General features: G+C 52.4%; 3 protein-coding genes across 10 annotated transcripts in view; 2 read left to right on the top strand and 1 right to left on the bottom strand.

The window, feature by feature from the left end:
* Nucleotides 1–17: 17 nt before the first annotated feature.
* MBD6 (methyl-CpG binding domain protein 6) lies at nucleotides 18–9,304 on the top strand. 8 transcript variants are annotated; one of them, XM_054506966.2, is made up of 13 exons: nucleotides 18–149; nucleotides 3,222–3,285; nucleotides 3,461–3,597; nucleotides 3,900–4,002; nucleotides 4,127–4,289; nucleotides 4,519–5,571; nucleotides 5,751–6,412; nucleotides 6,692–6,845; nucleotides 7,021–7,196; nucleotides 7,319–7,732; nucleotides 7,824–7,891; nucleotides 8,111–8,174; nucleotides 8,336–9,304. In XM_054506966.2, the coding sequence occupies exons 3-13, from the start codon at nucleotides 3,485–3,487 to the stop codon at nucleotides 8,408–8,410; spliced, it is 3,045 nt and encodes a 1,014-aa protein (XP_054362941.1). In that variant the 5' UTR covers nucleotides 18–149; nucleotides 3,222–3,285; nucleotides 3,461–3,484; the 3' UTR covers nucleotides 8,411–9,304. The 8 variants fall into 8 exon arrangements, with proteins under 8 accessions (XP_054362941.1, XP_064447082.1, XP_054362942.1 ...); XM_054506967.2 differs by lacking the exon at nucleotides 18–149 and adding an exon at nucleotides 1,880–2,171 and having other exon boundaries at nucleotides 7,021–7,190; XM_054506968.2 differs by lacking the exon at nucleotides 18–149 and adding an exon at nucleotides 1,880–2,171 and having other exon boundaries at nucleotides 7,839–7,891.
* A 157-nt stretch (nucleotides 9,305–9,461) lies between these two features.
* Nucleotides 9,462–24,386, bottom strand: DCTN2 (dynactin subunit 2). The gene is made up of 14 exons (XM_045873124.2): nucleotides 24,108–24,386; nucleotides 23,118–23,186; nucleotides 14,058–14,154; nucleotides 13,822–13,883; nucleotides 13,401–13,499; nucleotides 12,749–12,909; nucleotides 12,404–12,554; nucleotides 12,003–12,068; nucleotides 11,751–11,789; nucleotides 11,494–11,571; nucleotides 11,335–11,406; nucleotides 11,003–11,105; nucleotides 10,811–10,902; nucleotides 9,462–9,913 (listed from the first exon to the last, which is right to left on the bottom strand). The coding sequence occupies exons 1-14, from the start codon at nucleotides 24,141–24,143 to the stop codon at nucleotides 9,827–9,829; spliced, it is 1,212 nt and encodes a 403-aa protein (XP_045729080.2). The 5' UTR covers nucleotides 24,144–24,386; the 3' UTR covers nucleotides 9,462–9,826.
* The window catches only part of KIF5A (kinesin family member 5A), a 35,964-nt gene continuing 33,402 nt past the window's right edge, over nucleotides 24,381–26,942 (top strand). The window contains exon 1 of the mRNA XM_064591003.1: nucleotides 24,381–26,838. The gene's annotated coding sequence lies outside the window, so the exon portion shown is untranslated. The remainder of the gene's footprint in view (nucleotides 26,839–26,942) is intronic.

Genomic DNA, 26,942 nt, shown 5'->3' with positions numbered 1-26,942 from the left:
TGCGGCACGCCGGCTCTGGCCCCGCCTCATCCCTTACATCCACCACTCAGAAGCTCTCGCGGCACCGCCCCCATCGCTCCCTCCCGCTTGGAGGTAGACGTTGTGTTGGACCCGGAAGTGGCTTTGGGTCACGAGGCTTCGCGGAGGAGGTGAGTGAGTCATGCGCGCGCGCGGAGGGGAGAGCTGGAGGGGGAGGGGAGGAAAGGGGGGCGGGGATGATGCAATGTTTGGCAACCGGTGTCTCCGCGCGCACGCGCAGGGGACTACTAGGGCGGTGGGAGGTGCGGGGGGGGTGGTGGCGGAGAGGAGAGGAGAGGGCGGGGCGCCAGCGCCAGGCTCCCAACGGCCCCAACGGCTATCAACCGTGGCTGCCCCTAGGCTGCCTGCGAAGCCTCGGTGCAGCTTGTCTTCCTCAGGAGCTCTTATTTCGCCTACCTGGCATTAGCCCCCGTTGCACCTTCTCCATAAGGGACTCCCATTTTACTTGGTTCCCTCCCAATTAATGGGCACAAGGTCTTTTAAACCAATCTCTTTTGAAAGTTTGCATCCAGCCACAGGACTGCCTAACGTCTTCTCGAGTATTCTTAAAAAGATCTTCTCTTTTAGCTCCCCTAATTCCCCCAGAAGGGGCCGAGGAACTTGAATTCTTTTGATGGTCATTTTCAGCTCCTCGCAGGAAAGCACCCTAAACTTTTATCTTGGTGAAGTTTCTGATGAGCCCTCAGCATTTCAGAATTCATGTCCTTTGCCCAGTGGACGCGATTCGCCCTGTTTCCCCACTCATCATTGCCCCCCACGGTGCTCTGGTGCTCTTCACCAAAAGATCAAGACCCGCCCTTTTCGCTGTACCGGACCGCAAGTCCTGTGACTCCCTGCTGTGAGGAGCCGTGCACAAGCCTCCTGCCTCCTAGGTGCTTGGGCGACAGTAGAACCTCGTTGCCTGGGACACTGGGTGCACTTGAGCGCACAACTGACGTGGACGGGTTGTCAGGAGCCCAGATTCTAGCCTCAACTGTCCCTCACTTGCCCAGGGACCCTAGGCCAGCCACCTAATCTCTCTGTGCCTCAACTGTTCTTGTTTGTAAATAAAAGATAAGGAGTTGTGAAGATAAAATGAGAGAACTATAACTTGGAGGCAGCTTAAACAAAAGTGAAAAGCACCACTTAAAATGCAAAGTATTTTTCTTGTGCCATTAGGTAGAAAAAAGATGCCATGTGGCGGCCAACCTTATATATACTGTCATACCCTCGTGGGGGCAGCCAGAGTTAAGGAGAATCTGTCACAAGGTCGGTTGTGGCTGGAAGGCAGGTTTAGGTGGTGGTGTGACAGTGACAGGTCCTTGGCCAGGCCTGCTCCGTTGCTCCAGACTTCCATTTCCCCTTCTGTAAATGGGGGTGGGGGGTGGGTTGGACCAGATGGTCTCTCCTGGCCCAAAGACTTGACCAGGTTGTCAGTGACAGGCAAAGGTCATGTGACTTGACAGGCTGAGGTCGTGTTGTGACATGTTGACCTGGGGAGGCGGGTCAAGTCCCAGCACACTACCCGGGAAGCCTTTGGGGCGGGGCAGGGCAAGTCGCGACTTTCATCTTTTGGGGCCGGCCCCTCCCGGACCTGGCATTCCTGGCTCCCCCAACAGATTGTGGCTTTGGAAGGGGCCCCTCCCCGGGGAGGGCTGGGATTGGCCACCAGTGGCCTGGGAAGAGGCTCAGATCCTTCCGCGGAGGGCGGGGGGGCCGCGTGGGGTGTTTGTTCTCTTGGGGATTAATGGGGGGTTGTGGGGGAGGGGTAGGCGCGCTCCCGCATGCGCACTGCGGTCCCTCCTGTTGGCTCGTCGTTGTCCGCTGGGCGGGGGCCCGGCCCCGCCCCTCTCCCGTCCGGGCAGCGGCGGCGGCGGCGGCGGCTGCGGCGGTGGCGGCGGCAGCGACGGCGGCGGCGGCAGCAGCCTGCGCGGTGCCTTCTGGGAACGGAATCCCCAGGGCTGCCCCTGGCCCCCATGGCGCATGCGCGGGAGGCCGCTCGGTGATCCGCGGCGGCGGCGGCGGCGCTTCCTGCTAGGACCGGCCGGGGCCGTACCGGAGGCTCGGGCTACACCGACCCTCCTCCCACTCCCTCCCACTCACCCTCTGGGCCGCGACTGCGCAGGGCGGGGCCGGCCGAACCATGGGCCGCGGTGAGTGCAGGGCCCGGCCCCCCCACCCCGCCCCTCCCCCTCCCCTCCCCTCCCCTCCCCTCCAGTCCCTACCCTCTGCCCCCTCCGCGTCCTCTCGGCCCCTTTCCCTGGCCCCATCCCCACTCCCCCGCCCTCACCTGCCCCCACCGTTTCTCCCTCTCACTGCTTGACTTTTGCCTTCTTCACCTCCTTCCCCTCAGTGCTTCGCCCACCCTCCGCCCGCCCTCTCCCCAAGTTCCTTCCTACTTCGTGCGCCTTCCCCTCCTCCCCAGGCTGAGGGAAGCAGGCTGGGTGACAGGGCGCCTTGTTATGAGAGGGAAAGTTTAGAAGCCGCCAGTGTGGGGTGGGAGCGATGGTGAGATTGGAGAGGATACTTGCAGGTTTGGAGGGTGGGGGGGCGTCCCCACATATCAGAGGAGAATCCCTCTTGGAGCCAATTTGAAGCCAGTGGGGTAGGAGGTGCTGAATCCCCGTGCCTGAGGCTTGGGGGAAAATCAAGAGCTTCTCAGGATTCTGGGAGAAGACAGAGCTAGGAGTCCAACCTTTCTTAAGAAGATCCAAATCAACCAGATCAGTGATTGTCTAATGGAGCAGGCATGGGGGGGTTCTGTTGGTACCACCCCAGCGGACAGTTGGGCAATTGCCTGGTGACCTGTGGGGCAATCTGTACTTTTTATATGATCTTCCTGGGGGTAGGGAACAGCAGGGGGCCAGACTCTCTGGGAAACTTCCTAGTGGCCTGGCATTATGGGAATTTGCCCATACTCCAGGATGAAGTCTTCTGTCTCTGATGGGACAAAGGGGCCTTGCCCTTTATGTCTAGGGATTGGGCTCTGATTCCTTGGTCCCTGGGAGTTGAGGCTTTGATCCTCTGGTTCCTAGGGCCTGTACATGGAAAGGATGATTGTGGACTCAGCCAGCAGATCCCTGAGATCTGTGTGTGCACTTACCTGTAGGGTTAAGGATCTTTCCCTTGAGAGTGTCCTGGGGTTTGGTGCTTTTCTGAGTTGGGCAGATTTCCGACAGTCCCTTCTCTCTCCTGTGTTGCAGGTGTGGGCTAAGCCGGAGGCCCCGGCTTTAGACTGGACCCCACAATGTTTGCAGAGATGTTCAGGTAGCCACGGCGGGATGGCAGAGAGTTCTTCATTTTCTCTCCCAGCTCTCAGGGTTTCTCCATGCCCCTGAGTTCTTTTGGGTCTCCCCACAATCTTTGCCTTCCTGGAATGCTCCCTCAGGTACCCAGTGCAGTTTAATCCTCCTAATGCCCACATGGATGTCTGTGTTATCAGGCACGTGGGAGCTGATTACACACAATGAATGGGGGCAATGAGAGCAGTGGAGCAGACAGAGCTGGGGGCCCTGTGGCCACATCTGTCCCCATCGGCTGGCAGCGCTGTGTTCGAGAGGGTGCTGTGCTCTATATCAGGTATGGATCCTCAGGGTTCCCAGAGTTCTGTCCCCAGCCGTTCAGTGCCTGAGTTTTCTCTCCCACCTCTCCTCTCAGCGCCCAGATCTCTGATAGCCTATTGCTCTCCTCTGTTCTTCCTTCCTCGGCCTTTTTGCTCTCTGTATCTCTGGCCCTTTAAATCTATTCTCCCTCTTTCTCTTTCCACATCCTTTACTCTCTGTCCTTCCTAGGAAGGTCTTTGACTAAGGAACTGTCCTTTAGGCACGTCTCCTGATTCAGTGTCAACTAACTCCGTGCTCTCTGACCCTGTGCTCTCCCAGCCCAAGTGGCACAGAGCTGTCTTCCTTGGAGCAAACCCGGAGCTACCTCCTCAGCGATGGGACCTGCAAGTGCGGTCTGGAGTGTCCACTCAATGTCCCCAAGGTCAGAGTGGTGAGGGGTGCCAGAGAATACAGGGATGAGCCAAGAGACCTAATACAAGTCACTGACCGTGGTAGCGCTTCTCCCAGATGCCACTCTCTCAGGGTCCGTGACTCCCGCCTTACAGGTTTTCAACTTTGACCCTTTGGCCCCGGTGACCCCGGGTGGGGCTGGGGTGGGGCCCGCATCAGAGGAGGACATGACCAAGCTGTGCAACCACCGGCGGAAAGCCGTTGCCATGGCAACTCTGTACCGCAGCATGGAGACCACCTGCTCACACTCTTCTCCTGGTGAGTCTTCTCCACTTTACCGACAACTGAGGAAAACTTAAGGGCCTGGAAGAGGGATGGTGGGAGGAGCTCTATGAGAGGGAGCAAGGACACGGGTGGAGTAGGGAGCTGCTTGAGGAGAGGAAGGCACGGGGAGGTTGGGAGTTTGTGGGAGATGGGATGGAGAAGACAAAAGAAAGTTGTTGGAAGGGGAGCCACAGGCTGACCCTTAATTTCTCATTTATTGCAGGAGAGGGAGCGAGCCCCCAAATGTTCCACACTGTGTCCCCAGGGCCCCCCTCTGCCCGCCCTCCCTGTCGAGTCCCTCCTACAACTCCACTTAATGGGGGACCTGGCTCCCTTCCCCCAGAACCACCCTCAGTTCCACAGGCCTTCCCCCCTCTAGCAGGCCCTGGGGGGCTCTTCCCACCACCAAGGCTTCCTGACCCTGTCCCCTCTGGAGGCAGCAGCAGCCCCTGTTTCCTCCCAAGGGGCAACGCCCCCTCTCCAGCCCCACCCCCTCTGCCCGCTATCAGCCTCAACGCTCCCTCCTACAACTGGGGAGCCGCCCTCCGCTCCAGCCTGGTGCCCCCTGACCTGGGCTCTTCTCCAGCCCCCCATGCCTCCTCCTCACCACCTTCAGACCCTTCTCTCTTCCACTGTAGTGATGCCTTAACGCCCCCTCCTCTGCCCCCAAGCAATAATCTCCCCGGTCCCCCTGGCCCCCCTGGTCCTGCCACTCAGCCACCAGTGTCTTCAGCCACTATGCACCTGCCCCTGGTCTTGGGACCCCTAGGAGGGGCCCCCACGGTGGAGGGGCCCGGGGCACCCCCCTTCCTTGCTAGCAGCCTACTCTCTGCAGCGGCCAAGGCACAGCACCCCCTGCTCCCCCCTCCCAGCACTTTACAGGGCCGAAGGCCCCGTGCCCAGACACCCTCGGCTTCCCACTCCTCATCACCCCGGCCCTCTCAGCGTCGTCCCCGCAGACCCCCAACTGTACTGCGATTGCTAGAAGGGGGAGGTCCTCAAGCCCCTAGACGGAGCCGTCCTCGGGCCCCTGCTCCCGTCCCCCAACCCTTTCCTCTCCCTGAACCATCCCAGCCGATTCTCCCTTCTGTGCTGTCCCTGCTGGGACTCCCCACCCCTGGCCCTTCCCACTCCGATGGAAGCTTTAACCTTTTGGGGTCAGATGCACACCTTCCTCCTCCCCCAGCCCTCTCCTCAGGGAGCCCTCCCCAGCCCAGGCGCCCTATTCCGCCCTCCCTCCCGGGGGCCACCAGTGGCGGCCTCAGCAGTGTGCCAGGTACGTGAGCGTGAGCGTGCAAGAGCTCTTCCTCCTCCCAGTGGAAAAAGGCAGCCAAGGCGTTTAGGGGAGTTTAGAGAGCTCTTCGGTGGTTTTCCGGGTTGGGGCATGAAGGTTGGGTTCTTTGGATGCTGGGGAAAAGGTCCTCCCTTGAGCTGAATTTCTCTTTTCCTTTGCAGGTGCCCCTGCCCCACCAGCTGCCTCCAAAGCCCCCTTGGTCCCCAGCCCTGTGCTTCAAAGCCCATCTGAAGGGCTCGGGATGGGGGCGGGCCCAGCCTGCCCTCTGCCTCCCCTGGCTGGTGGGGAGGCTTTCCCTTTCCCCAGTCCTGAGCAGGGCCTGGCGCTGAGTGGAGCCGGCTTCCCGGGGATGCTAGGGGCCTTGCCTCTCCCTCTGAGTCTGGGGCAGCCCCCACCTTCTCCACTGCTCAGCCACAGTTTATTTGGTGTGCTGGCTGGGGGAGGGGGACAACCTCCCCCTGAGCCCCTGCTACCCCCACCGGGAGGACCTGGCCCTCCCCTGGCCCCAGGCGAGCCTGAAGGGCCTTCGCTTTTGGTGGCTTCCCTGCTTCCACCGCCCCCCTCAGACCTTCTTCCACCCCCTTCTGCACCTCCTAGCAACCTCCTTGCCTCTTTCCTGCCCCTGTTGGCCCTGGGCCCCACAGCTGGGGATGGGGAGGGATCTGCAGAGGGAGCTGGGGGTCCAAGTGGGGAGACATTTTCAGGTTTGGGAGACCTGCCCCCCCTGCTGTTCCCCCCACTTTCAGCCCCCCCCACCCTCATAGCTTTAAATTCTGCGCTGCTGGCTGCCAGCCTGGATCCCCCCTCGGGGACACCCCCCCAGGTGAGGACAGGGGGTGAGTGGGTGGGACAGAACAAGAGGTGGAATCAGGGATGGGAGCTGGGAATCAAAGGCTTTCAGTTTCATGCCTGAGCTCTTCCTCAGGGCCTTTGGGGAGGGCTTACTTCTTGGCTGGGGGTAGGATGGCTGCAAGAACTGGGTCTGTATTTAATAAGCGTGGCCTACTTCACGTGAGGCTTCAGTGAGGTTGTATGTGTGAAAGTACTCTACGTTTATGAAATAGTTCACACACACAGTGTTACAACCATTCTTTCTCTTTAGCCCTGTGTCCTGAGTGCCCCCCAACCTGGACCACCTACCTCCAGTGTCACCACGGCAACTACTGACCCAGGGGCCTCCTCTCTGGGCAAGGCCCCCTCCAACTCAGGGAGACCTCCCCAACTCCTTAGCCCTCTGCTGAGTGCCAGCCTGCTGGGTGAGTCTGAGGGAAAGCTGGTGTGAAAGAGGGGAAAAAAAAGGAAGCAGTAAAAATTGGGAGTAGAGGCTAGATGACTTGGGGAAGAGTCTTTGACCCTGGGGCTAAGCCTAAGAGATAAAGAGGGTCTAACCGGTTTGCGGAGGGAGACTCCTGACCTTCCAACTCCTCACAGGTGATCTGTCTTCGCTGACCGGCAGCCCTGGAGCCCTCCCCAGCCTGCTGCAGCCTCCTGGCCCTCTTCTCTCTGGCCAGCTGGGGCTGCAGCTCCTCCCTGGGGGGGGAGCTCCTCCACCCCTCTCAGAGGCTTCTAGTCCCCTAGCCTGCCTGCTACAGAGTCTCCAGGTGACGGTGTGTGTTGGGGGTGGGGGGTGTCAGGGACAGAATTTTTTCCTAAACTGGAAGTAGATTTTTTTGAGTTACAGTAGCAGAGGAACCACATTTGGGACTAAGATTTTATTTTTTGCCTGCAGATTCCTCCAGAGCAGCCAGAAGCCCCTTGTCTGCCCCCTCAGAGCCCCACCTCAGCCCTGGAACCGGAGCCTGCCCGGCCTCCCCTCAGTGCCTTAGCCCCACCCCACGGTTCTCCCGACCCCCCAGTCCCTGAGCTGCTCACTGGGAGGGGGTCAGGGAAACGGGGCCGGAGGGGAGGAGGGGGACTTAGGGGCATTAATGGTGAGGCCAGGCCAGGCCGGGGCCGAAAGCCTGGCAGCCGGCGGGAGCCTGGCCGACTGGCCCTCAAGTGGGGGGCACGTGGTGGCTTCAATGGACAAATGGAACGGTCCCCAAGAAGGACCCACCACTGGCAGCATAATGGGGAGCTGGCTGAAGGGGGTGTTGAGCCCAAGGATCCATCCCCTCCTGGACCCCATTCTGAGGACCTTAAGGTGAGTGCAGGGTGATGGAGGTTTGGGCTGAAGGGCTCTGAGGAAAGGCTGGGAACACGGTTCCTTTCCCTGACTTTTCCTACACATACAGTCCGTGTTTTCCCAGGTGCCCCCAGGGGTAGTCAGAAAGTCTCGTCGTGGCCGGAGGAGAAAATACAAGTGAGTGTTGGGCCTACCACAGTCCTGGCCTTTCCCCATTTCTTGATGGTTTATAGAAACGTCTAGAGTGGCCTGACTTTCAAAAAGGCACAAACTTATTTAAATATGTATAAGAATATTATGCCTTTATGATCCAAAAGTAGAAAGTTTCCCATCCAAACTCTGAACTTCACCTCGTGCTTGGGGAAGTATTCCTGATCATCCGTGCCCTTATTGCAGCCCTACCCGGAACAGCAATAGCTCCCGCCAGGATGTTACCTTGGACCCCAGCCCTACAACCCGCGTAAGTGTGTGTGTCGGGGTTGGCGGGGGGGGGGGGGGGGGGGGGGGGCGGTTGTCAGGGATGAGGCAGGAGAAGAGGATTAGAGGGAGTGGGGAGAAAATAAAAAGACTTCCCAATACCTAGCTGTTTGATCACTTCTTTCAACTTCCCCTCCTGTATAGGCGGCTGTCCCTCTGCCTCCCCGGGCCCGCCCTGGCCGTCCTGCCAAAAACAAGAGGAGGAAACTGGCCCCTTAGCAGCCATACCTGGAGCTGGATCTGACCCTGATTGGGGAGAGCTGAGTGCTGAGCCTTGGGAGCCCCTGCCAGCCACCTGCACCTGTGGACAGTGGGTGGGGGCACTACTCCCCACTCAGAGCACAAATGCAAGCCCTTCCCCTACAATCCCATCCTGAGCCATTGCAGGGGGTAGGGAAGCTCACCCCCTCCCCCCCAAAGCCATGTCACTGAAAAGGCCTGGGGGGGTGGTATATGGCCCTCTCCCCACCAGGCTAAGGGGAACACCCCCTTCCCCAGGTCTTTTATTTGTTTAAGTTATTTTTGCACAAATGACTCTTTTATATTTAATTCGACTTCATTGCCTCCCTTCTTAAAGCCAGCAGGCTCAGTTTACAAACCTGTGAGCTACTGTTGGCTGCTGCCCTCCTTCCCGGTGAAAGGTACAAAGCAATAAGCATCATGCATTCCCCCCTCACCCCTCCAACACCCCTCTGCCTCTGGCTCAGGTTGCTCAAAGCACAGATCCCCTCTTACCCCTGTCCCCAGGTTTGAAACACATAGCCTCATTTCAAGGTGTAGCCAGCTTCCCTCTACTTTCCTCTGGGATCTAAAAGGGGGTAAGGGGGCACAGAGAGCCCACTGGGCCTCTCCTCCCACACACACTACACTGCCCCTTCTCCCCCATCGAAACGCTCAGAGACGTTGTGATGATGCGACTGAGGATTATGCAACGTGGTCCAACCGGAGCGGCCAGCACGACCCGCTGTCCAGGGGCTGCCTCCTGCCTTTTCTTTTGTAAAGACAAGACCCTTGGGAGTTTTAATTCTGTTTTGTACTTGCCCTGTGGGGCCTCCACTGCTTTTCTATGGGAGACACTCTTAATTTAACAGATGAGAATATTTTGAAACTCTGGCTCTGACTCTGTACTCATTTTTTCCTTAATTCTTTGGTATAAGAGCAGGTTACAGTTTAAATCCTCTTGCAGCAGAGAGGGGCTGAGGCTGCCTGTTAGGCTGTGAAGGTCCGTCTCAGTGCTGCCTCTTCCCCAGGAAACACAGCAGGGGCCACACAGAGGACAACAGCATTTAATGGTCCGAAACAGCTGTACAGTACTGCAGCCAGCCCCGGGAGCTGTGCTGGAGGACAGGACCCAATCCCTCCCCGCCCCAGGCAAAGCAGTACTGGACGGGAACTGGCGTGTGGTGGGGCCCACGTCCCCGGGGCCTGAGGGGAGACCACCATCTACTGTCCCCCAGCTACCACTCTGTATTTGTCAGAGGAGGGGTGTAAACCCCACATGCAAGAAGAACCCCTTTGCCCCCAGTGTCAAATGGTATGGGGATGCGAGGGTTATAATTAAGGGGAAACCCTATGTAAGCTGTTAACAGTTCAGAGGGGTAGGGATTACCCCTGTTCTCCATCTCCTAAAGGTGCTCACTTTCCCAGCTTCTTCATCCGTTCATCAATGTTGGCAAAGTTCCCCTCAACCGTGGACAGGTTCTCACGCATGGTAGTCTGCACCTAGAAAGTCACAGAAATGTTTTACTAGGCCCAGGTGCTTGCTTGGGTGAGCACCTGAGAAATGCTCTAAGAGAAGAGAATGGAAGCACAGCTTATGGGCCCCAGAGCGGGCAGGTTATAGTAGCAGTTTTCAGTGTATCCTTGGAGTACGACGGACCTAGTTTAGGGACTGCCAAGCAGGCAGGACTCAACCAGAACCATTCTTTTGATCTGTTTTATATAATGAGGAACAGGTAAGATTTTACTGAAATGAGAGTTTTACTGGCTCAAAAGTTTAGAAAACTGCTCTAGAGGCAGAACATATTAACACTTTATATATTTTTTCATTTATCTTGATGGTCCTGTGGTGTTGGTCTCTCAGCTATAATTCTGCCCCCAGCGCTGAAAACAGTGCCTCCAAGAGAAACCGAGGACCATGTGCTGGGCTCTGCTAAGAGTGAAGGGGAAGCTCGCTGCCCAGCGTCAGAAAACAAGCAGCACAGCAAGGTTGGAGCCCGCTGTTCATTTCAGAATCCGTATTCCTCCCAATGTGCTGTGCTCTGGATATAAGCACATCTGGCTGAGGACCCAGGGAGGGGAAAACTAAGCCGAGACTATAGAAGAACAGGGTAGGTATTCTAGGAAAAACTGAGGTTCACTGGACTCCTAACAATTCACCCAGAGTATTTCACCTAATCTATACAACCCTGAGGAAGGTGTAATTTTCCAGATGGTAAGATGGAGGTTCATAGGTTAAGTTGTCGAAGGTCCCACAACTACTGAAAAACAGTGGAGACTCGAGCCAAGCCCCTGCCACATCATGCTACTACCTGGGCCAAGGCAGAACCCACTGAGACAAAGCTGGAGAACCCGGTCTGCTAGAGAAGGGAGGCAGCAGACCAATAAAGGGGCACACACCTGGGTCAAGAGGGTGGTGTTGTCCTTGAGGGAGCTAGCAATCATCTGCTGTGTGGTATCCAAGTGGGTCAGGAGCTGACCGAACTGCATGGCTACGAAAGAAGGTAGGAAAGGCATGGGGGACATTAGGAAGGAAACAAAAGCTGCCTGCTTTCCCATTCCTCTTAGCTCGCCTGGCAGCTGGCCTCCCACCTTGTTCATGCAGCTGCTTGATGGTGACAAGTCTCTGCACCAGCTCAGGAAGGGTGGAGGCAACGGGGCTCCAGCGCTGTATGGTTTCATATAGCTGGTGCACCTGGGGGGACAGGATAGGGCCCGGAGGGGATGGCCAAGCGAAGTACACACGGATTCCCTCGCTAGGGTGGGGCAGGCGGGAAGCACTGCCCTCTCTTAGCTGGTAAGAGCTCACGAAGACAGCATCTGGGATTCGATGCTCTCAGGCTTTGGTGAGACCACCAGAATGACTTGGAGAACACAAGGGAACAGGAAAGGGTATAAAGATGGGGGGAAGGGCTCTTCCTGACCTTGCTTTGTGTATCTGCATCTTCTACAGAAGCTTTATGCTTGGCAATCTCATTCACCTTTCCCAGGACACTCTGGAAACAGATTTCAAGGTTGATAGGGCACCCAGGGCTTCCAAAGTCCCAAGCTACCTGTAATCCAGTTTGCCCTCCACCTAATACCTGTAGCCGAGCCTCCACTTGGTCCAAAACTGCAAGGTCCAGGGCGTTCACCTTTGCTTGCAACAGTTCTACAGTCTCCTGGGGGTGGGGGTTGGGACAAGCTTCACGAAGGGGAAAGGATCAGACTAGGAAGAGGCCACCCAGTATTCCACTGGAGGTGATTAATGTATAGCTATGGACCCTAAAAGAGTTCTCCAAGCAAACCCAACCTCAATATCCCCTCTGTAATCCAAAAATCTGGTTCCTCTTATACTCACCATAAGACAGGCTCCCTGTAGACCTGCTGAAAGGGGATTCTGGTGGGGAAAAGGTGGAAAGAAATCAGTGGTTCTTGTATCTCCACCTGATTACTACCTTCTCCCATCCTTTCTGGTTCTAGCTGGCGACCCACTGGCTGACCTGATAACTGAAGACCTTCCCACCCTCCCAGGGTTCTGTGGAATGCTATGGGTGTTAGGGATGAGGGTGCAGGATCCAAGGGTCAGACTAAGTAGAGGAGAGCACCTGACCTGAGCATCCTGATCACAGCGTACAGTTGCTTCCAGCTCTGTTAGGCGCTTCTCAAGTTCTGCAACCTAGGGCGAGGAAGGAAGTGAGATTCGCCATCTGCCTCCCTGCTGCTACAGCGGGCACTAAGATCCTGCTCTTCTCTGCTTGTCTGCTTGCCATTCCCCTCGCTCCTCCTCTCCACTCTGCCAAGGGACTACTTTCTCTGGAACACATCCCTAATCACACTCTTAAAATCCTAACTGAAAGTAGATGAGTGAGGGAAACATGGAGAATGAGACATCAAGAGGAATCAGAAGCATCCCCAGCACCCTCTCCTGAGATCTGATCCCTTGGAGGGAGGTAGGAGAGTCTTCAGGGCCACATCACCCTAGCCCCCCAACCAACCTACATACGTACTTACTTTGGCAGCTTGAGAGAACTTGTCCTGCTCAGGCCGAGAATGTAGCTCGTAAGTGACAAGGCTACTATCTACGGGAGTCCCGCCGGTGGTCCTTCCCCCTGAACCAGTTCCTTTGCTGTTTTTGGTTGCTTCCAGCTGCAGCAGCAGGCGCCTGGGCCAGGAGACCGAGTGATAAGATCAGGACTTGAAGGATGCGGGCCAGCCCAGCCACTCTCTCATTTCTGCCTCACACTCAGCATTAAGGAACAACTAGGCTACCTCTCCCCTTAGTATCCTGGCCAGTACCTGGCTGAGGCTCCCTATGCCCCAGTCAGCAATGATTTCCCAACAAAGCAGGGCACCCACTTAGCCAGAGCTCCATCGGGGTCAGTAAGGTTGATGGCTGCATCTGGTCCCAGCAGCTTCTCCAGGTGGGAAGCAAACAGCTGCTGCTTCAGGGCTGCCAATTGTTTAGCCAATACCACGGGGGTCAGCTTCTCTTCAGTGGCTGACTCCTTCACTGCTGTCTGGTATGAAAAGAAGTAGACAATGAGGGGTGGCAAGGGGGAATCAAGACCAGAAAAAAGGGGGCGCCTGGGTGGCTCAGTCGTTAAGCGTCTGCCTTCAGCTCAGGTCATGATCCCAGGGTCCTGGGATCGAGCCCCATGTCCGGCTCCCTCCTCGGTGGGGAGTCTGCTTCTCCCTCTGCCCCGTCCCTTGTTCATGCTCTCTCTAGCTCTCTCTCGTGTGCTTTCTCTCTCAAATAAAATCTTAAAAAAAAAAAAAAAAAAAAAAAGACCAGAAAAAAGGATCAAGGCCCTTAAGAATGGCTGTGGCTGGAAGTTACTGGATGGTTCTTACCCACCTGTGGCACTGAATGTAGATTTATTTATATTCCTAAACCTAGGAACCTCAGCTCCCTTACCCAGGAGTCTCAGGAACCTTTCTCCTCCTGCTGTGAGGTCCTCCTCTGCTATGTAAGTCAGAGCACAAAGGGGAGAAGGGAGTTTATAGTTACCTTGATTTTCTCAACTTCAGTCGTCAGCTCTTGGACCTCATGCAATAGTCGCTGGTACTTTTGCTGGGGTGTCTCCTTCACTCCCAGGCCCTCTCCAAGCTAGAGAGCAAGTACACACAGTGAAGTTACACCTCTCGGTACAGGGAGCCTTCTCAAGAATTTATCCAAACCCGGAGCCTAAGTTGTAAGGGCTTCCTGTCCAACTCAGAATCCACAACACCATTACAAAAAAACTGGAGGTAGCTGGAGGCCTGCAGACTCTCCAGAGCAAACAGCAGGGGGACTAAGCATCCTCAATTGTATCCTGCTGGGATTCTCAGGACCCCCAAGGAGAGAAAAACTCAGAAGCCTGACTGTATCCCTTGATGTCCCTCCTAACTAGGATCACTGCACCATTCCCATCAACACACACACAACAAACCATCTCATATTCTCCAGATTCATATCCTGTTCTCTTGGTTTTTCCAATACGATCTGAGAAATCTGCCAAGAAAAGAAGATGGAATTGAGGGCGTGATCGAGGCCCAGGGCAGTCATGGTCTCAGGTGACTGTCAGGGCTACCATGAAAGATCTCCATGAAGGACCCTTTCCCTGAAGCAAGTCACTACGGTCTGACGATAGGCCTCCCCGCCGACCAGTTTCCAGCCCAGTCTCACCAAGGCCCTTTGTCCCCACTCTCTTGTCTTTGAACTTGTCATAGGCAGCATTGGGATTGACAATGATGTGCTCCACGCTTGTGCTCGTCAGCTCCTCCTGCAGGAATAGGTAGTTCAGGCCAGAGGCAGATTCATTCTCACCCTAGACTTCCCTGACCCCACAAAATCCCCAAACCACTAGAGGAGACTGGGCCCTATGTTCCCAAGGGAAGAGAAGGGCAGCTCCATTCCAAGCTGCTGACCCAGGCTCAACCTAGGAAACGGAAGCTTCCTGGTAAATTTGGAGTGTCAGTTGTATAAATATTAACACCCTGATTCAAGGAAAGAGGTAGCATAACCTCCCCGCCCACTCTGTACATAAGCCTCCCCCTCCCCCCACCCCACCCACCAGGGCCCTCCCAGTTACCTGGCACACACCATGCACTCAGGGCAAGAAACCAACCTACCTCTTTGAACCTCCCCCTCCCAAACGTAAATTTCCTTGCTGCTGAGGAAGGATATGTCAAGCTAACCTCCCATTCTTGCTGGGGGGAAAGAGGAAGGGTGGCAGACAGTCCAGCTGCTAACTCTGAGGGTGAATATGCTGCTGAAGGGAAGATACCAGCTCTGAGATACAAAAGCAAGGCTGGGAGAGGGCCTGACCAGCAGTCCTATGTTCAAGGCTGCCATGAGGCTGGGAAGTTCAGGGTATAGAGAGAAGAGGCAAGAGATTACTGTATTATTTTTTAAGGGACGTCTTAAAAGCAATAACAGAAGTACTACCTGCTTGCCAAGAGGACCCACGGGTGAGGGCCACGCCTACATCCTGACATGGAGGTAGCCCAGCAGCTTCTCAAAGAGAAGCTGCAGCACCCGCCTCTTCTCCCTGAGCCCTCTGTTCTTGTCTCAAGCACTGAAACTCTCCCATTAGCAGGGAGCATGGCAAAGAAAGTGATAAAGTTCACCCTAGAAACGGTAGCGGAGAGGTTCCCTCCTTACTAGATACTGACTGGCTGTTCAGATTCCAACAACTACCCCAAGACCGGGCACTTTGGACTAACACATCTCCTTCCCTGGTCAGCAGTCCGACAGCTCTCACTACATTCCTGAAGGAGGGGGGAGGAGACCCAGGAGTCCTGTGCTATTGGGGACGACAGCTCCAACTTCCACAGGAAGCAGGCAAACTGAGTCTTCTTTCGTTTAACAACCGTTCTCAACCCTGCCTGCGCATTTGCATCACTTACAAAATGTAAATTTAAAAAAATTAAAATTAAAAAAAAAAAAAAAGGGAGGAAAAGAGGCCTGGGTTCTCCTCTGTAGATTCTGATTTCATTATCATTCTGGGGTAGGGCCAGGAGAGTAGGCCAGTTGAAAAGCTACCCAGCTGATTCTAACGTGCGCCAGGACTGGACAGAGAATCTCTGCCTGAATGTGGGTGTTGGGGGTGGTAGGGGATGATAATGGAGAGGCATCATGAAGAGCAGCAGAAGCTCCATCCTTCATCTCTGGTCTGCTATTAGAGATGGAATCAGTTGAGTGGCAGCTTTAAAAATAGGGAAAGGAGGGAGTAAGGAGAAAACATCAACTTTGACATTTACCTCTTCTTCAGGGAAGTGCTCAGCAGAGAGGCAAGAGCTAAAGATTAAGGGAAAACAAAAGGGCTCAACGTCCTATATGCAAGGGCAAAGAGACAACTGAGCCCCAAATTATTATCTCTTTAATATTCTCTGAAATGTATGGCCAGAGCACCCATAGGCCAAATAACTGTGTGGCATCTGGCCTCTACCAAGTGTTTGTCTGAGAAGGACTCCCGACCAGGAGAGACAACCACCTTCTCTTTTAAGTTCACAATCAAGAGTATGCCACTCCTCCCTGTGATTGCCCCAGTCAAGGCCAATGAAGTAGAAATCCATTTTTAAAAGATCCTCTTAAAAAGACAAATGGGAAGCACAGTCTATAGACCAAGGAAGGAAATTAATCATGGCTGCCATCTGTTAAGCCCTCATTATGAGCCAGGCACTATGCTGATGAGAACCTACTTTCCTACACACTTTCCTAAGCAGGGAAGGGGTCGGCTGAGTAGAAAAGGGTCAACATACAGAATGTGGGCCTCAGAGGTCCTGGACAGTGACAGGAATGAACGTGCTTTCATCTCACTATTCCCACTTAGGACCACGTCCTTGGTCAGGAGAGCTGCCTGACACTGGCGTCCCCTCCGAGTCTCTCCAAGGATGTGGCCCCGGACACCCAGATGGCTGGCACCCTTCTGTCCTCCAGCGGCACCCACTCCACCAGTGCCTCAGAAATCTGGGGGCATGGGCTGGGGACAGTGTCATTACAGTGATTCGTAAGCTGGGAAAAGGCTGTTGGCTGGGGGTGGGGCTGGATAGAGGGATTAAAGATTTAGCAGAGACAAAAGGACAGAGAAACAACTGCCCATCACAGCACACCCCATTAAAAAGCAGATGAAAGGTCAGGCTTCTTACCAGCTCCTTGTGGTTTTCCCCAGAGGTGAGAAAATCAAAAGAGTTAAAAGGAAAGGGAGTGGGGAAATGGGGGTGAGGGAGGGGAAAAAAAAGACAAAATTGTTATTAGCAAATTGTCACATGCACTATATGATAGCTTCAAACACACTGCACCACAGGGCCCAGGGGAGCCTAGCAAAATTTGGGGGCCAAGAAATTTCAGCTGGAGTCACTACAAGAAGAACTTGGGACCCTTTCCTCTCTGGTGGTGAGAATGTCATGAAGCTCTGTCATTAGAAGCAGTGTAAGATTATCTGAGAACTAGTGAGATGTTGCAAGCCAGTGGCATGGAACAGCAAAGTGGGGGTGGGGGGAGACAGGCAGAATGTTAAGCAGAGGCTGTGGGGATTCTAAGGACATGTAGCTGACTAAGGGTCCGTAATTCTCAAGGAGGGCCTTCATGGTTCAAGTCTCGCTGTCTCTTGGTTTCTCTAGTCTTGACGAATGAGACATCTGGATGGCGGAATCGGTCACAATGAGGGTGCCCGCATGGGTGGTTTGATATGACTTTAGGTTAAGCAGAACAAAATATGTCAGGAGATAGTGAAGTACCCGTTCTCATTCTCTGCTGCCAGAGGAGAGGCAGGGCACGTCCTCGCCCCTCAGATAGGCCAGTGTGTTTGTATCCATCTTGATTAGTTGGTAACTCACCCCCAGCACCGAGGGAACCAGAGCAATTCTGCCAGGATGTGCGAGCACAAAGAATCCAGAGGACACCAAGATTCACAGCTACCAGCCCATGTGCAGAAAATGTTTCTTCCACCCTCTGCTCACAGGATTCACAGAGGTTAGACGGTGGACAAGGGGGAAAAGGTGAGAGAACTTCAAAGAGGCCTTCTTTTAGTCCAGCCACAGAGATAAGCCTCTCCCTTCTAGGCAAGATGGGTAAGGAACTGCCAGGAGGGGAAATCTAGCTGTATGCCCTGCCTCTCCAGGAGCTCTACTGATGGGCACGTAGAATTGTGGAAGGTTGAAGATGGTTATGTATATATGACGATGCATGGAGGGACAAAGACAAGTGCTTCCTGCCCCAGAGAGTTCAGCTAGACACACCTGAGCCTCAACCTCTCCGTCCCGTCTGATGCCAGGGTCCAGCAAAGCCAGGACTCCTGTTTCAGCTCACGGTCAAGGCAGATCCAGACCCTGTGGTCTACGGTGGGATGTCTCTGCACAGAGGGAGTGTAAGTACTCACAGGTGCACACATGCAAACACACAAGGGGAGGCACACACACACCACCTTTCTCTTGCTTGCCCTGCCAAGCTAAAACCAGCTTGGGAGAAACTCAAGGAGAGAGAGAACAATGAGCTGTTAAGTTCAAGTTCAAATCATGAGGAACAAGCAGAATGCGGGAGGATAGAAAATCAGAGAAAATGAAAAATGGTATATTAGTTTGTAAATAGTATATACCACCTTCAGGTCTGTCCTTTGGGTGCACTGTGGGATGATGAGTTTTTAGGCATAATTCCTATAACCTAGAGTTTTAACAGTCACCACGGAAACAGTCCATTCAGCCACCTCGATTGGAAAATTCTAAGTGCCCTGATCTCAGGTACCAGCTTACCTGGTACATGACTCCCAGTCCCTTCTCACTAGTGGACCCCCTGACTCCCCAGGGCTGTTTGGCTAAATGGCTGTGCCTCAGAGGGCAAGACCTGAGGTTCTAGATCAGACAGGGAAAGAGGCCACTGCTGCTCTCTGAGCCTGTTCAGGCTCTTTGCCAACACTGCAGCCAGAGGGACTTCAGAACCATGATGACAAGGAAGTTGGAGAGTGCTGTAGAATAAAACTGTCCAGGATGGATCAACATAATGCTGACCATCCACCCATTTCTAAAGGAGGGGTACAGAAACAGAAAGACTCATGAAAACACAAATAACCCACATTACTACCTTAAAATTACATATAACGCTCCTTTCCCATCCCATTTACCTTTGTCTAAAGGCTTAGCATAGGGAACATTAAAATGAGTTTTCCCCAGGGATAGTCTACACATAGCTAAGAAGTGAGGACTGTGACTATCCCCCTTGTTCTCTACCCTTGTCTAGAATGGCTAACAGTTACTTCTTTTCCCTTAACTTCATTTCCATCTAAGGAGGAGAAAGCCAACCCCTTCTAACTTCAGCCCCTAAATGCCTCATATGCAAAAGCAGTCCTAGCCTCCATGTTTCTATTCCATCCTCCACTGGACAGTTTTATTCTGCAGACCTCACAAGGGAAAGAGACAATGATTCATGGATCAGAGTTGTACTTCCAAACCTTGATTAATGATTTTTGAACACAAGGCCAGCAGGCCCCTTAGTGACCCAGCTAGGGACTCGATAGAATTTAAAATGATTAGCTACAACAATAGTACAGTGACAGAGCATTGCATGCGAGATGGCAGATGAAAGAAAAAACATGCAGAGAAGAAGCATCGAATGGTCTTACTTGTGCAAACTAGTGTCCAGGCAAGGTGGTGAGGAGGGAGGATGGGGGAAGCATTAGGAAAAACTCAGGTAAGTTCCAGAGCGCCAACAGTCAGTGAACACAATCAAGCAAACTCTATGATATCTCAAACTATAAGGAAGAGAATGTACTGTTTCTCATCTCAGGCTGGTGGAGTGTCCAGCAGTATCTCCCCTTTGGAGAAAAAGCCTCTGCCAGGACCCTGTCAAACTGTGGCTATAGGTCATTTCTTCCCCTTTCCCATGGCATTGGAGATGGATAAGGCATCAAGGGAGAAACTATATCCTGTTTCTAGTGAGATTTTCTGAATTTACTCTCCTTGTTTCAGCAGTTCAAAAGTCAGGAGCACAATGTCTCACAGACCCAAGGTAGACTGTGGGTCCAGCAGGGAGGAAATTCCAGTCGGGAATTAGCTTTCCTGACGAGACATTTTAAGAAAAGTCTCCAGGGGCGCCTGGGTGCATCAGTCGTTAGGCGTCTGCCTTCAGCTCAGGTCATGATCCCAGGGTCCTGGGATCGCGCCCCCATCGGGCTCCCTCTCCCTCTCCCACTCCCCCTGCTTGTGTTCCCTTTCTCACCGTCTCTCTCTCTGTCAAATAAATAAATAAATAATCTTAAAAAAAAGAAAAGTCTCCAAACAAGCCCATCGTCCAAATCAACCTAAGAGTGTCTGAAATGCAGACGAGATTCTCCTACATTGAAGAGGAAAGGGCTAGACTGTGCAGCCGTCTGGCCCATTTATTTTATAATATTTTACTTCCTGCTAAAATTGTTTTAAAGGAATAGTAGGAAAATCAGGATCATCTTTAGCAAAACTAAAACCTTTTATACTACTCTCCTCCCCCATCTTCTCCACTATGGGAATTGCAATACTTTTATGTTTAAATTAAACTAGCAATTACAATCTTTTTTTTTTTAAGATTTTATTTATTTATGTGAGAGAGAGAGAATGAGAGAGAGAGCATGAGAGCGGGGAGGCTCAGAGGGAGAAGCAGACTCTCTGCCGAGCAGGGAGCCTGACGTGGGACTCGATCCTGGGACTCCAGGATCATGACCTGAGCTGAAGGCAGTCACTTAACCAACTGAGCCAGCCAGGCGCCTGCAATTACAATCTTTAAGGACTATGAGAGGACATTATTTCCTTCAGCAGCTCAATTTTTTCCACAGTGGAGCAATCAGAGGAAGGAGGTTAAAAGAGTGAGGGTCAACACACTTTGATTATTCTTTTAAATAAAAACCTGGAGATCCCCCAAAAGGTTCCATCAGAAGCTGGTCATATTGGTTGTCTTCAGGGAAGGGACCTGAGTGGTGGCAGGCAGGGGTGGGAAGAGACTTTTGTTCTATGTGCATATATTATCTATTTTAAAAATGAATCCGATTAAAGTTGAAAATAATCTGGAGACTAAGGCAGAACATTCTGTTGTCAGGGGTTAAGAAGGTGACTGAAAACCTCATGGTTCAGGCACAGTACTGGTGATGTGCACTGTCATCGGGGCTAGGTCTTGGGAAGGCAGGTGAGAGATAGGCTGCTAGTGAGAATCCGGCCTCACAGACATGAGGTTTTGGGACTAAGTACAACCCACTTCTCTTCAAGTTGCACATTTACATCAATATTAAGAGCAGTAACAGAACCGTTACCCAGCTGACTTCCCGGAGGCTGCCCTCCTAAGGCCCACAGGGACACCCAGAGGCCAGAGACATTAGCTGACATCAGTAAACATCTCAGCACATCCCCCCCTTCCTGAAGCAACTGAAGGTCTCCCCATCCTACTCACTCCTGCCTAGTGATGAAGAGTCATTTAGCTGAGCCTTAGGTGACGGAGGCAACTCGACTCTTCTTGTAGTTACCATCCAGCTCCTATGCACTGCTATACCATCATCCTGGGCAGTATGCTGCAGGAAATGAATACTTCTGGTATCCCTCCCTATCAGCCGCCCCACTAGGTACTACTGAAATAGGCTGCTCAGGCTCAGTGGGGAGAAACAGCCCATCAGGGTTGCACATTCAAGTGCTTCCACGCCTGTCATCTTCTTCTTAAGAAACGTCTCAGTTCTTTCAAAAGGAAAACTACAATGTATTTTTTGTTTTGGAAGGGGGATTGCTGTGATACTGCCCATTCGTATCACAGAGAGTGACAAATGGACAAACTTCCATTTATTATCTCACCATGAAGCCGTGATACTTTATAGGCAGAGGCCTAGGCCCGAGTTGAACAGTCTCTGAAATGGGTTAGAGGACTGAAGTCCTCAGCTTAAACACTCCTGCTCTGTGAGGTCAAAGACAGCTTCCTAATAACATACATTTTGGAGTGACAGGTGCACACCCAGGTCCTGGAGCAATGACAACATCAGCGTTATCTCCAGATACTCAAGCTTGGGGGACAGACTGACATGCCAGCAAGTACAGAAGCCACAAGGAACACACCACTGAGAGAGGAGACAGGGAAGGTGTTCCCACAAAGTAGGAACCACTTCCACATGGGGGAAATCAAATAAGGAATAAGTGAGTACGCCAAGCCATACATTAGAAGCCAGCAGCCAGCATTCTCCAGGACTAACCAGCCCCACAGATAGAGCCACAGACTTACAAACAAACATACGGAGCCTGCTTCATCAATGTGACCTTAGCCCAGCTCTCTTTGGAATAGAACCTAAACCTAAATGCTAATAGAGGAGCGCCTGGGTGGCTCAGTCGGTTAAGCGTCTGCCTTTGGCTCAGGTCATGATCCCAGAGTCCTGCCCCGCATCGGCCTCCCTGCTCAGCGGGAAGCCTGCTTCTCCCTCTCCCACTCCCCCTGCTTGTATTCCTTCTCTCGCTGTCTCTCTCTCTCAAATAAATAAAGAATCTTAAAAAAATGCTAATAGGGGCGCCTGGGTGGCTCAGTTGGTTAAGCGACTGCCTTCGGCTCAGGTCATGATCCTGGAGTCCCGGGATCGAGTCCCGCATCGGGCTCCCTGCTCGGCGGGGAGTCTGCTTCTCCCTCCGACCCTCCCCCCTCTCATGTGCTCTCTCTCATTCTCTCTCTCTCAAATAAATAAATAAAATCTTAAAAAAAAAAAAATGCTAATAGACCACTGTTCCCCTTGGTACTTATATACAAGTTTTTACTATGTTGATTTCCACTCACTCCATTTTGTTTATTCCATGTTTCCTATCCTATATGTATCCTAACTCCACCACCATTAGTCTGGGGCATCCTTAAAGGCAGGGACATTTCTTCCTCTGCATTGCACAAAAACCAACACAGAATGAATACATTCAATGAACAGTGCTAAGTGGTTCCCCTCATGGTTAAAATGTGTCCACAGCTAATTTCTTCCTTAGAGTTCTTCTTAGATCTGAAAGTACTAAGGGACTCTCCTTTGCTGCTAGAAAATATTTATGTTCTTCCTCAAATTTGTTTTGCTCTGACCAGATCCCTTATCTTTCTAAAATCACATCATTTTCTCACTCCTTTCTCAATGGATACTAGGTGTTCAGGAAAAAGACGATTCCTCTATACTCCAAAATGTAGCTCTTGGTAGGATACTAATGAAAATGTATCAAGTGAAATATTTTATGAAATCAAAGGCCTAGTTCCTAACCTCAAGTAGTTTATAAGTGCTCAGGCTTCAAGATTCATTACCGTAGACTAGCACCCAGGGGCCTACCTAAATCACTAGTCCCAAACTAAACTGTTTTGAGATATTTCAACTTTTATTTATTTTTTTTTAAGATTTTTTTTTTATTCATGAGAGACAGAGCGAGAGAGAAAGGCAGAGGGAGAAACAGGCTCCTAAGGAGCAGGGAGCCCGATGCGGGACTCGATCCCAGGACCCTGAGATCATGACCTGAGCCGAAGGCAGATGCTTAACCATCTGAGCCACCCAGGCGCCCTCAACTTTTATTTAAAAGACCCAAGGATCAGGTCTTGTTAGTTGTGATTCCACCAACATGGCTCTCCGTCCTGGCATTGTTCACTGCTGGCTGTAAGCCTGCAACCTACATACCTCCCAGGCTGGGTTGGCATACCCGCTTATTGCTGTGGCTTGCCAGAAAAGGGAAAGGGTCTGCCTGGGGGGAGAGAGGTCAGGGTCCATAAGAGTCCTGAAGCAGCACATAGTCTTACCGCATCAAACTCGGCTTGATCATCCTCGGGTAGGTCGCTGGTTTCGTAAACATCTGGCTCGTTCCTGGCCTGCAGACAGAAGCAGTGACCACCCCACCTCATTACCCAGCATCCACCAATACCCCTGGACCCACTCCATTTGAATAAGCTAACAGAGAAGGCAGGCTGTGAGGCCAGGATTCTGTCCCTTCTCTTCCACCTGCCCACTGAACTGTATGTCAGTTCCCATGTCTTAGAGAGGTGGGGATGACAGGAGGCACAACTGGGACCTCATGGTAAGTGGTGAAAGTAAGTGATGACAAAGATGTGACCCTGAATATGAATGGGGGCGGGCTCTTGGCAATCATTATGTCCAAAGTAGGAGAGGGCTATCTTCGAATTAGGCCCTGTATACCATTACCCTGGCACAAAGGTTGAGAGTGACTCAGGACCTTAGTATCCAAGGTCCTGTGACCCAACCCCCACCCTTGAGAATGCAGGCAGGGCAGCACAAAAGGAGGGTACAGGCTGGCACGTGCGGGGGGGCGTGGGGGGGTCCCAGAGGGCAGAGTTCTCTATCTGGCACTAGAAGGATTCTGTCACGGTAACCTTTTCTTTGGCAGGGTGAAGGCCATCACCAAGTGGCCTGGTATGTGTGTTTGGGGTGGGGATGGTGGGGGGAGGGGCCTTATGGGGAGATTTGGGGAGACACGGGTGATGCTGACACGGATGGTAGAAACACTCGGGCACAAGTGGTAAGCCCCCAGAGACGATTTTTGGGCGGAGAAACCGGCCACTGCCGGAAAAGGGGCCTGGTAAGCCATTCCGCGGCCGGGTCAAGTCGGGTCGGAAGAGTTCGGAGGGTACTGTGGCCCGCCGGGGAGCCAGAGGCTGGAGCCCTGGGGCGGAGGAAGAGCTGCAGGCGGGAAGGGTCACGGGTTAGTGTCTGTTGGGGGTCCTTAGTAGGTCGGGGGTGCGGTCCTGGGGAGCCGGGGTTGGCCCTGTACTCACAATGCCGGGAAGGTCGGCGTATTTAGGGTCCGCCATGGCGGCGGCGAGGCGGGGTTGGGGGACCGGGGCCTCGGTGAGCCGGGGCCGGTGTTCGGGTAGGGGAGAGGCTGGGTCCGGGTCCCGGGCTAAGGCGGCGGCAAAGGGAGCGGCGGAGGAGGCGGAGGAGCAGGAAGTCTCGCGACAGGAATCGTACAGGAGAGAGAAGGGTAAGGCAAAAGTCGCGAGAACAGCCCGCTACCACACCCCTGGAGAGGCCGGGATTGGCGAGAATACGGCCAGGGAATGAGGTAATGGCGGGGGGACGCCGCCTGGGATTGTGGGATGTGTAGTCTTGGACCGCTCGGGTTTGGACGGAGAACGACAATAACGCGCCTTGGGAGTTATTTCACACGACTTATTTTATTTCATTTTTACATCAAGTCTATGAAAAAATATTTTATAATTCCTGTTTTTCAGATGAATACATTTGGGCTTCCAGAAATTAAATGGCTAGATAAAAAGAATACATCCTGTCATGCTGTGGCACAGAGAGGACTTCAAAAACAATAATAGCAACTAAAATTTAGTAAGGGCTTAGTCATGTTAGGAATGAAAACATTAAGTAATCTTCTCGAGTTAGAGCTATCAGAGGAAGTACAGGACACCTAGTTAAATTTGAATTTCAGATCAACAACTAATAGTTTTGTGTTTGTTTGTTTTTAGTGTAAGTATGCCCCATATCATATTTGGGACATACTAAGACACACACACACATACACACACATTATTAGTTTTTTATTTGAAATTCAAATTTAACGGGGCATCCTGTTTTTGTTTTTCAAATCTGGAATTTTATTTCAAGCTCATAAATAGGTAAGTGGTGGCTGTATGTCTGTTGGAACACCCTCTGTGCTCTTAATCACTTCACTAATAGTTTTCAGACTTCTGAATTTCACAGCTCAATAAAATTAAAACAACAGCAACCCTGGGGCGCCTGCCTTCAGCTCAGGTCTTGATCCCAGGACCCTGGGATCTAGCCCCAGGTGGGTCTCCCTGCTCCCTGCCTGCTTCTCCCTCTGCCCCTCCCCCTGCTCATGCTTTCTTTCTCTCTCAAATAAATAAAATCTTTAAAAAAATAGAACAACAGCAACCCTTTCTGAGGATGGACATAATATTGCTACCTTTTAATTTTGTCAACTAAGTGCATTAGAAAAAGAAAGCCTACTGTTTACTATAGCCATCCTTTCTTACTAGAAAAGTAGGAAGGACATACTCTCAAGAATGAAAGACAGTCCCTTGAAACTGAATAAATCTAGCTTTATGAAAAACTTGCTGCATCATGTGTGGGTGTTTTTTTTGGGGGGGGGGCATACCCAGCAAACTTTTTTCCTGACCTTCCATAGACAAGCTTTTTTTTTTTTAAAGCAGTTTTTTTTTTTTTTTAAGATTTTATTTATTTATTTGACAGAGACAGCGAGAGAGGGAACACAAGCAGGGGGAGTGGGAGAGGGAGAAGCAGGCTCCCCGCAGAGCAGGGAGCCCAATGTGGGGCTTGATCCCAGGACCCTGGGATCATGACCTGAGCCGAAGGCAGACACTTAACAACTGAGCCACACAGGCGCCCCCCCCCCTTTTTTTTTAGACAAGCATTTTTGAAACTCCGTTAAGGCTGCCACCCTGGAGCCCCTAGGGGCCTGAGTTTGGGATGTTTTCCATAATGTTTCCTGAGCTTGCAGGATGCTGCAACACTTAGAAATAGTGCCAGACCAAGTGACTGGAGAGATGCTTGTGTTCCGGAGTTTGGAACTCATTGTCATTCTATGCATACTCTCCTGGCTCCTCTCCAAACCTCTACCCCTCTTTCTACAGAGTCCTACTGCCTTCCTATCCAGTTTCTTATGCTGGACCCATTTCCTTCAGTTTCCTTAAGACTCAAGGTGGGTGAGAGGTATAGGCCCAATGTGCGGAAGCCCTCATCTGAGTTCTGAGTGGTTACTTGTTGTCTGGCCAGGCCATCATTCTCTCATTCTTGCCTCAGAGTGTCCAAGTGACCTTAGACAATTGCTAAGCAGAACCTCCATCCCATCCTCCCGTTTTCCATCACCATGCTCCTTCCCTTGGCCTAGTGCCTCAACTCCTGCAGTCTAACTCTCTGTTGGCCAGCAGAGGCCTATGACGTGGAGAGAAATCAATTTGGCCCGCTTCTAGGTGTTTCTGCCCAGGGGCTGCAGCAGGAGTCTGACCTGAGGGGAGGAAGGACAAAGAATCTCCAAGGCTTGGCTTTTTTTTTTTTTTGCTAGGGAAGGGGGAGAAACAAAGCAAGCCCTGAGAAAGGGGCTGGGGTGTTGGGACTCTATCCAATGGTAACTTGGACAGGAAACACTTATGTAGGCGCTGAAACCTGTCTGAAACCTAAATGCAGATGTCTGCCCTATTGGTTCTCTCTCAAAGCCCCTGTGGCCTTCCCCATCCTCATCATTACTCCCCCTTCACTGTTTTCTGACTCCCTTTCTCTTGCAAAAGCTTCTCCTGCCCACCTGCATCCCAGCCCCAACCTATGAGGCAAAAATGAGAATTTTATCCGTTTCTGAATTCTGATAGCCCAGAATCAGAGTTTGCCTTCCTTCACATTGGGGACCTGGAGTGTATACTGGGGAGAGAGCGCACCTTTGGACGTAGAAGGGGAAGGGACTTGCCTCTCCCCTGACATTGGTGTCTGAAAAATGGAACCTGGACACCCACCCCCACAGAGGTACTGGCAGCCGCCCTTGAAAGCTGAGTGGGTTGGGAATCTGTGTGAGGGGGTTGGGGACAGGGAATGAAGTGTGCTCTCAGTTTGGAGAGAATGGTGACAGG

This window comes from Mirounga angustirostris, unplaced genomic scaffold (genome assembly GCF_029215605.1).
Source record: "Mirounga angustirostris isolate CCGP_5_RB_7025 unplaced genomic scaffold, mMirAng1.0.hap1 SCAF_5, whole genome shotgun sequence".
Taxonomy (NCBI): Eukaryota; Metazoa; Chordata; class Mammalia; order Carnivora; family Phocidae; genus Mirounga; species Mirounga angustirostris.
This window is presented reverse-complemented; position numbering and strand designations above follow the sequence as displayed.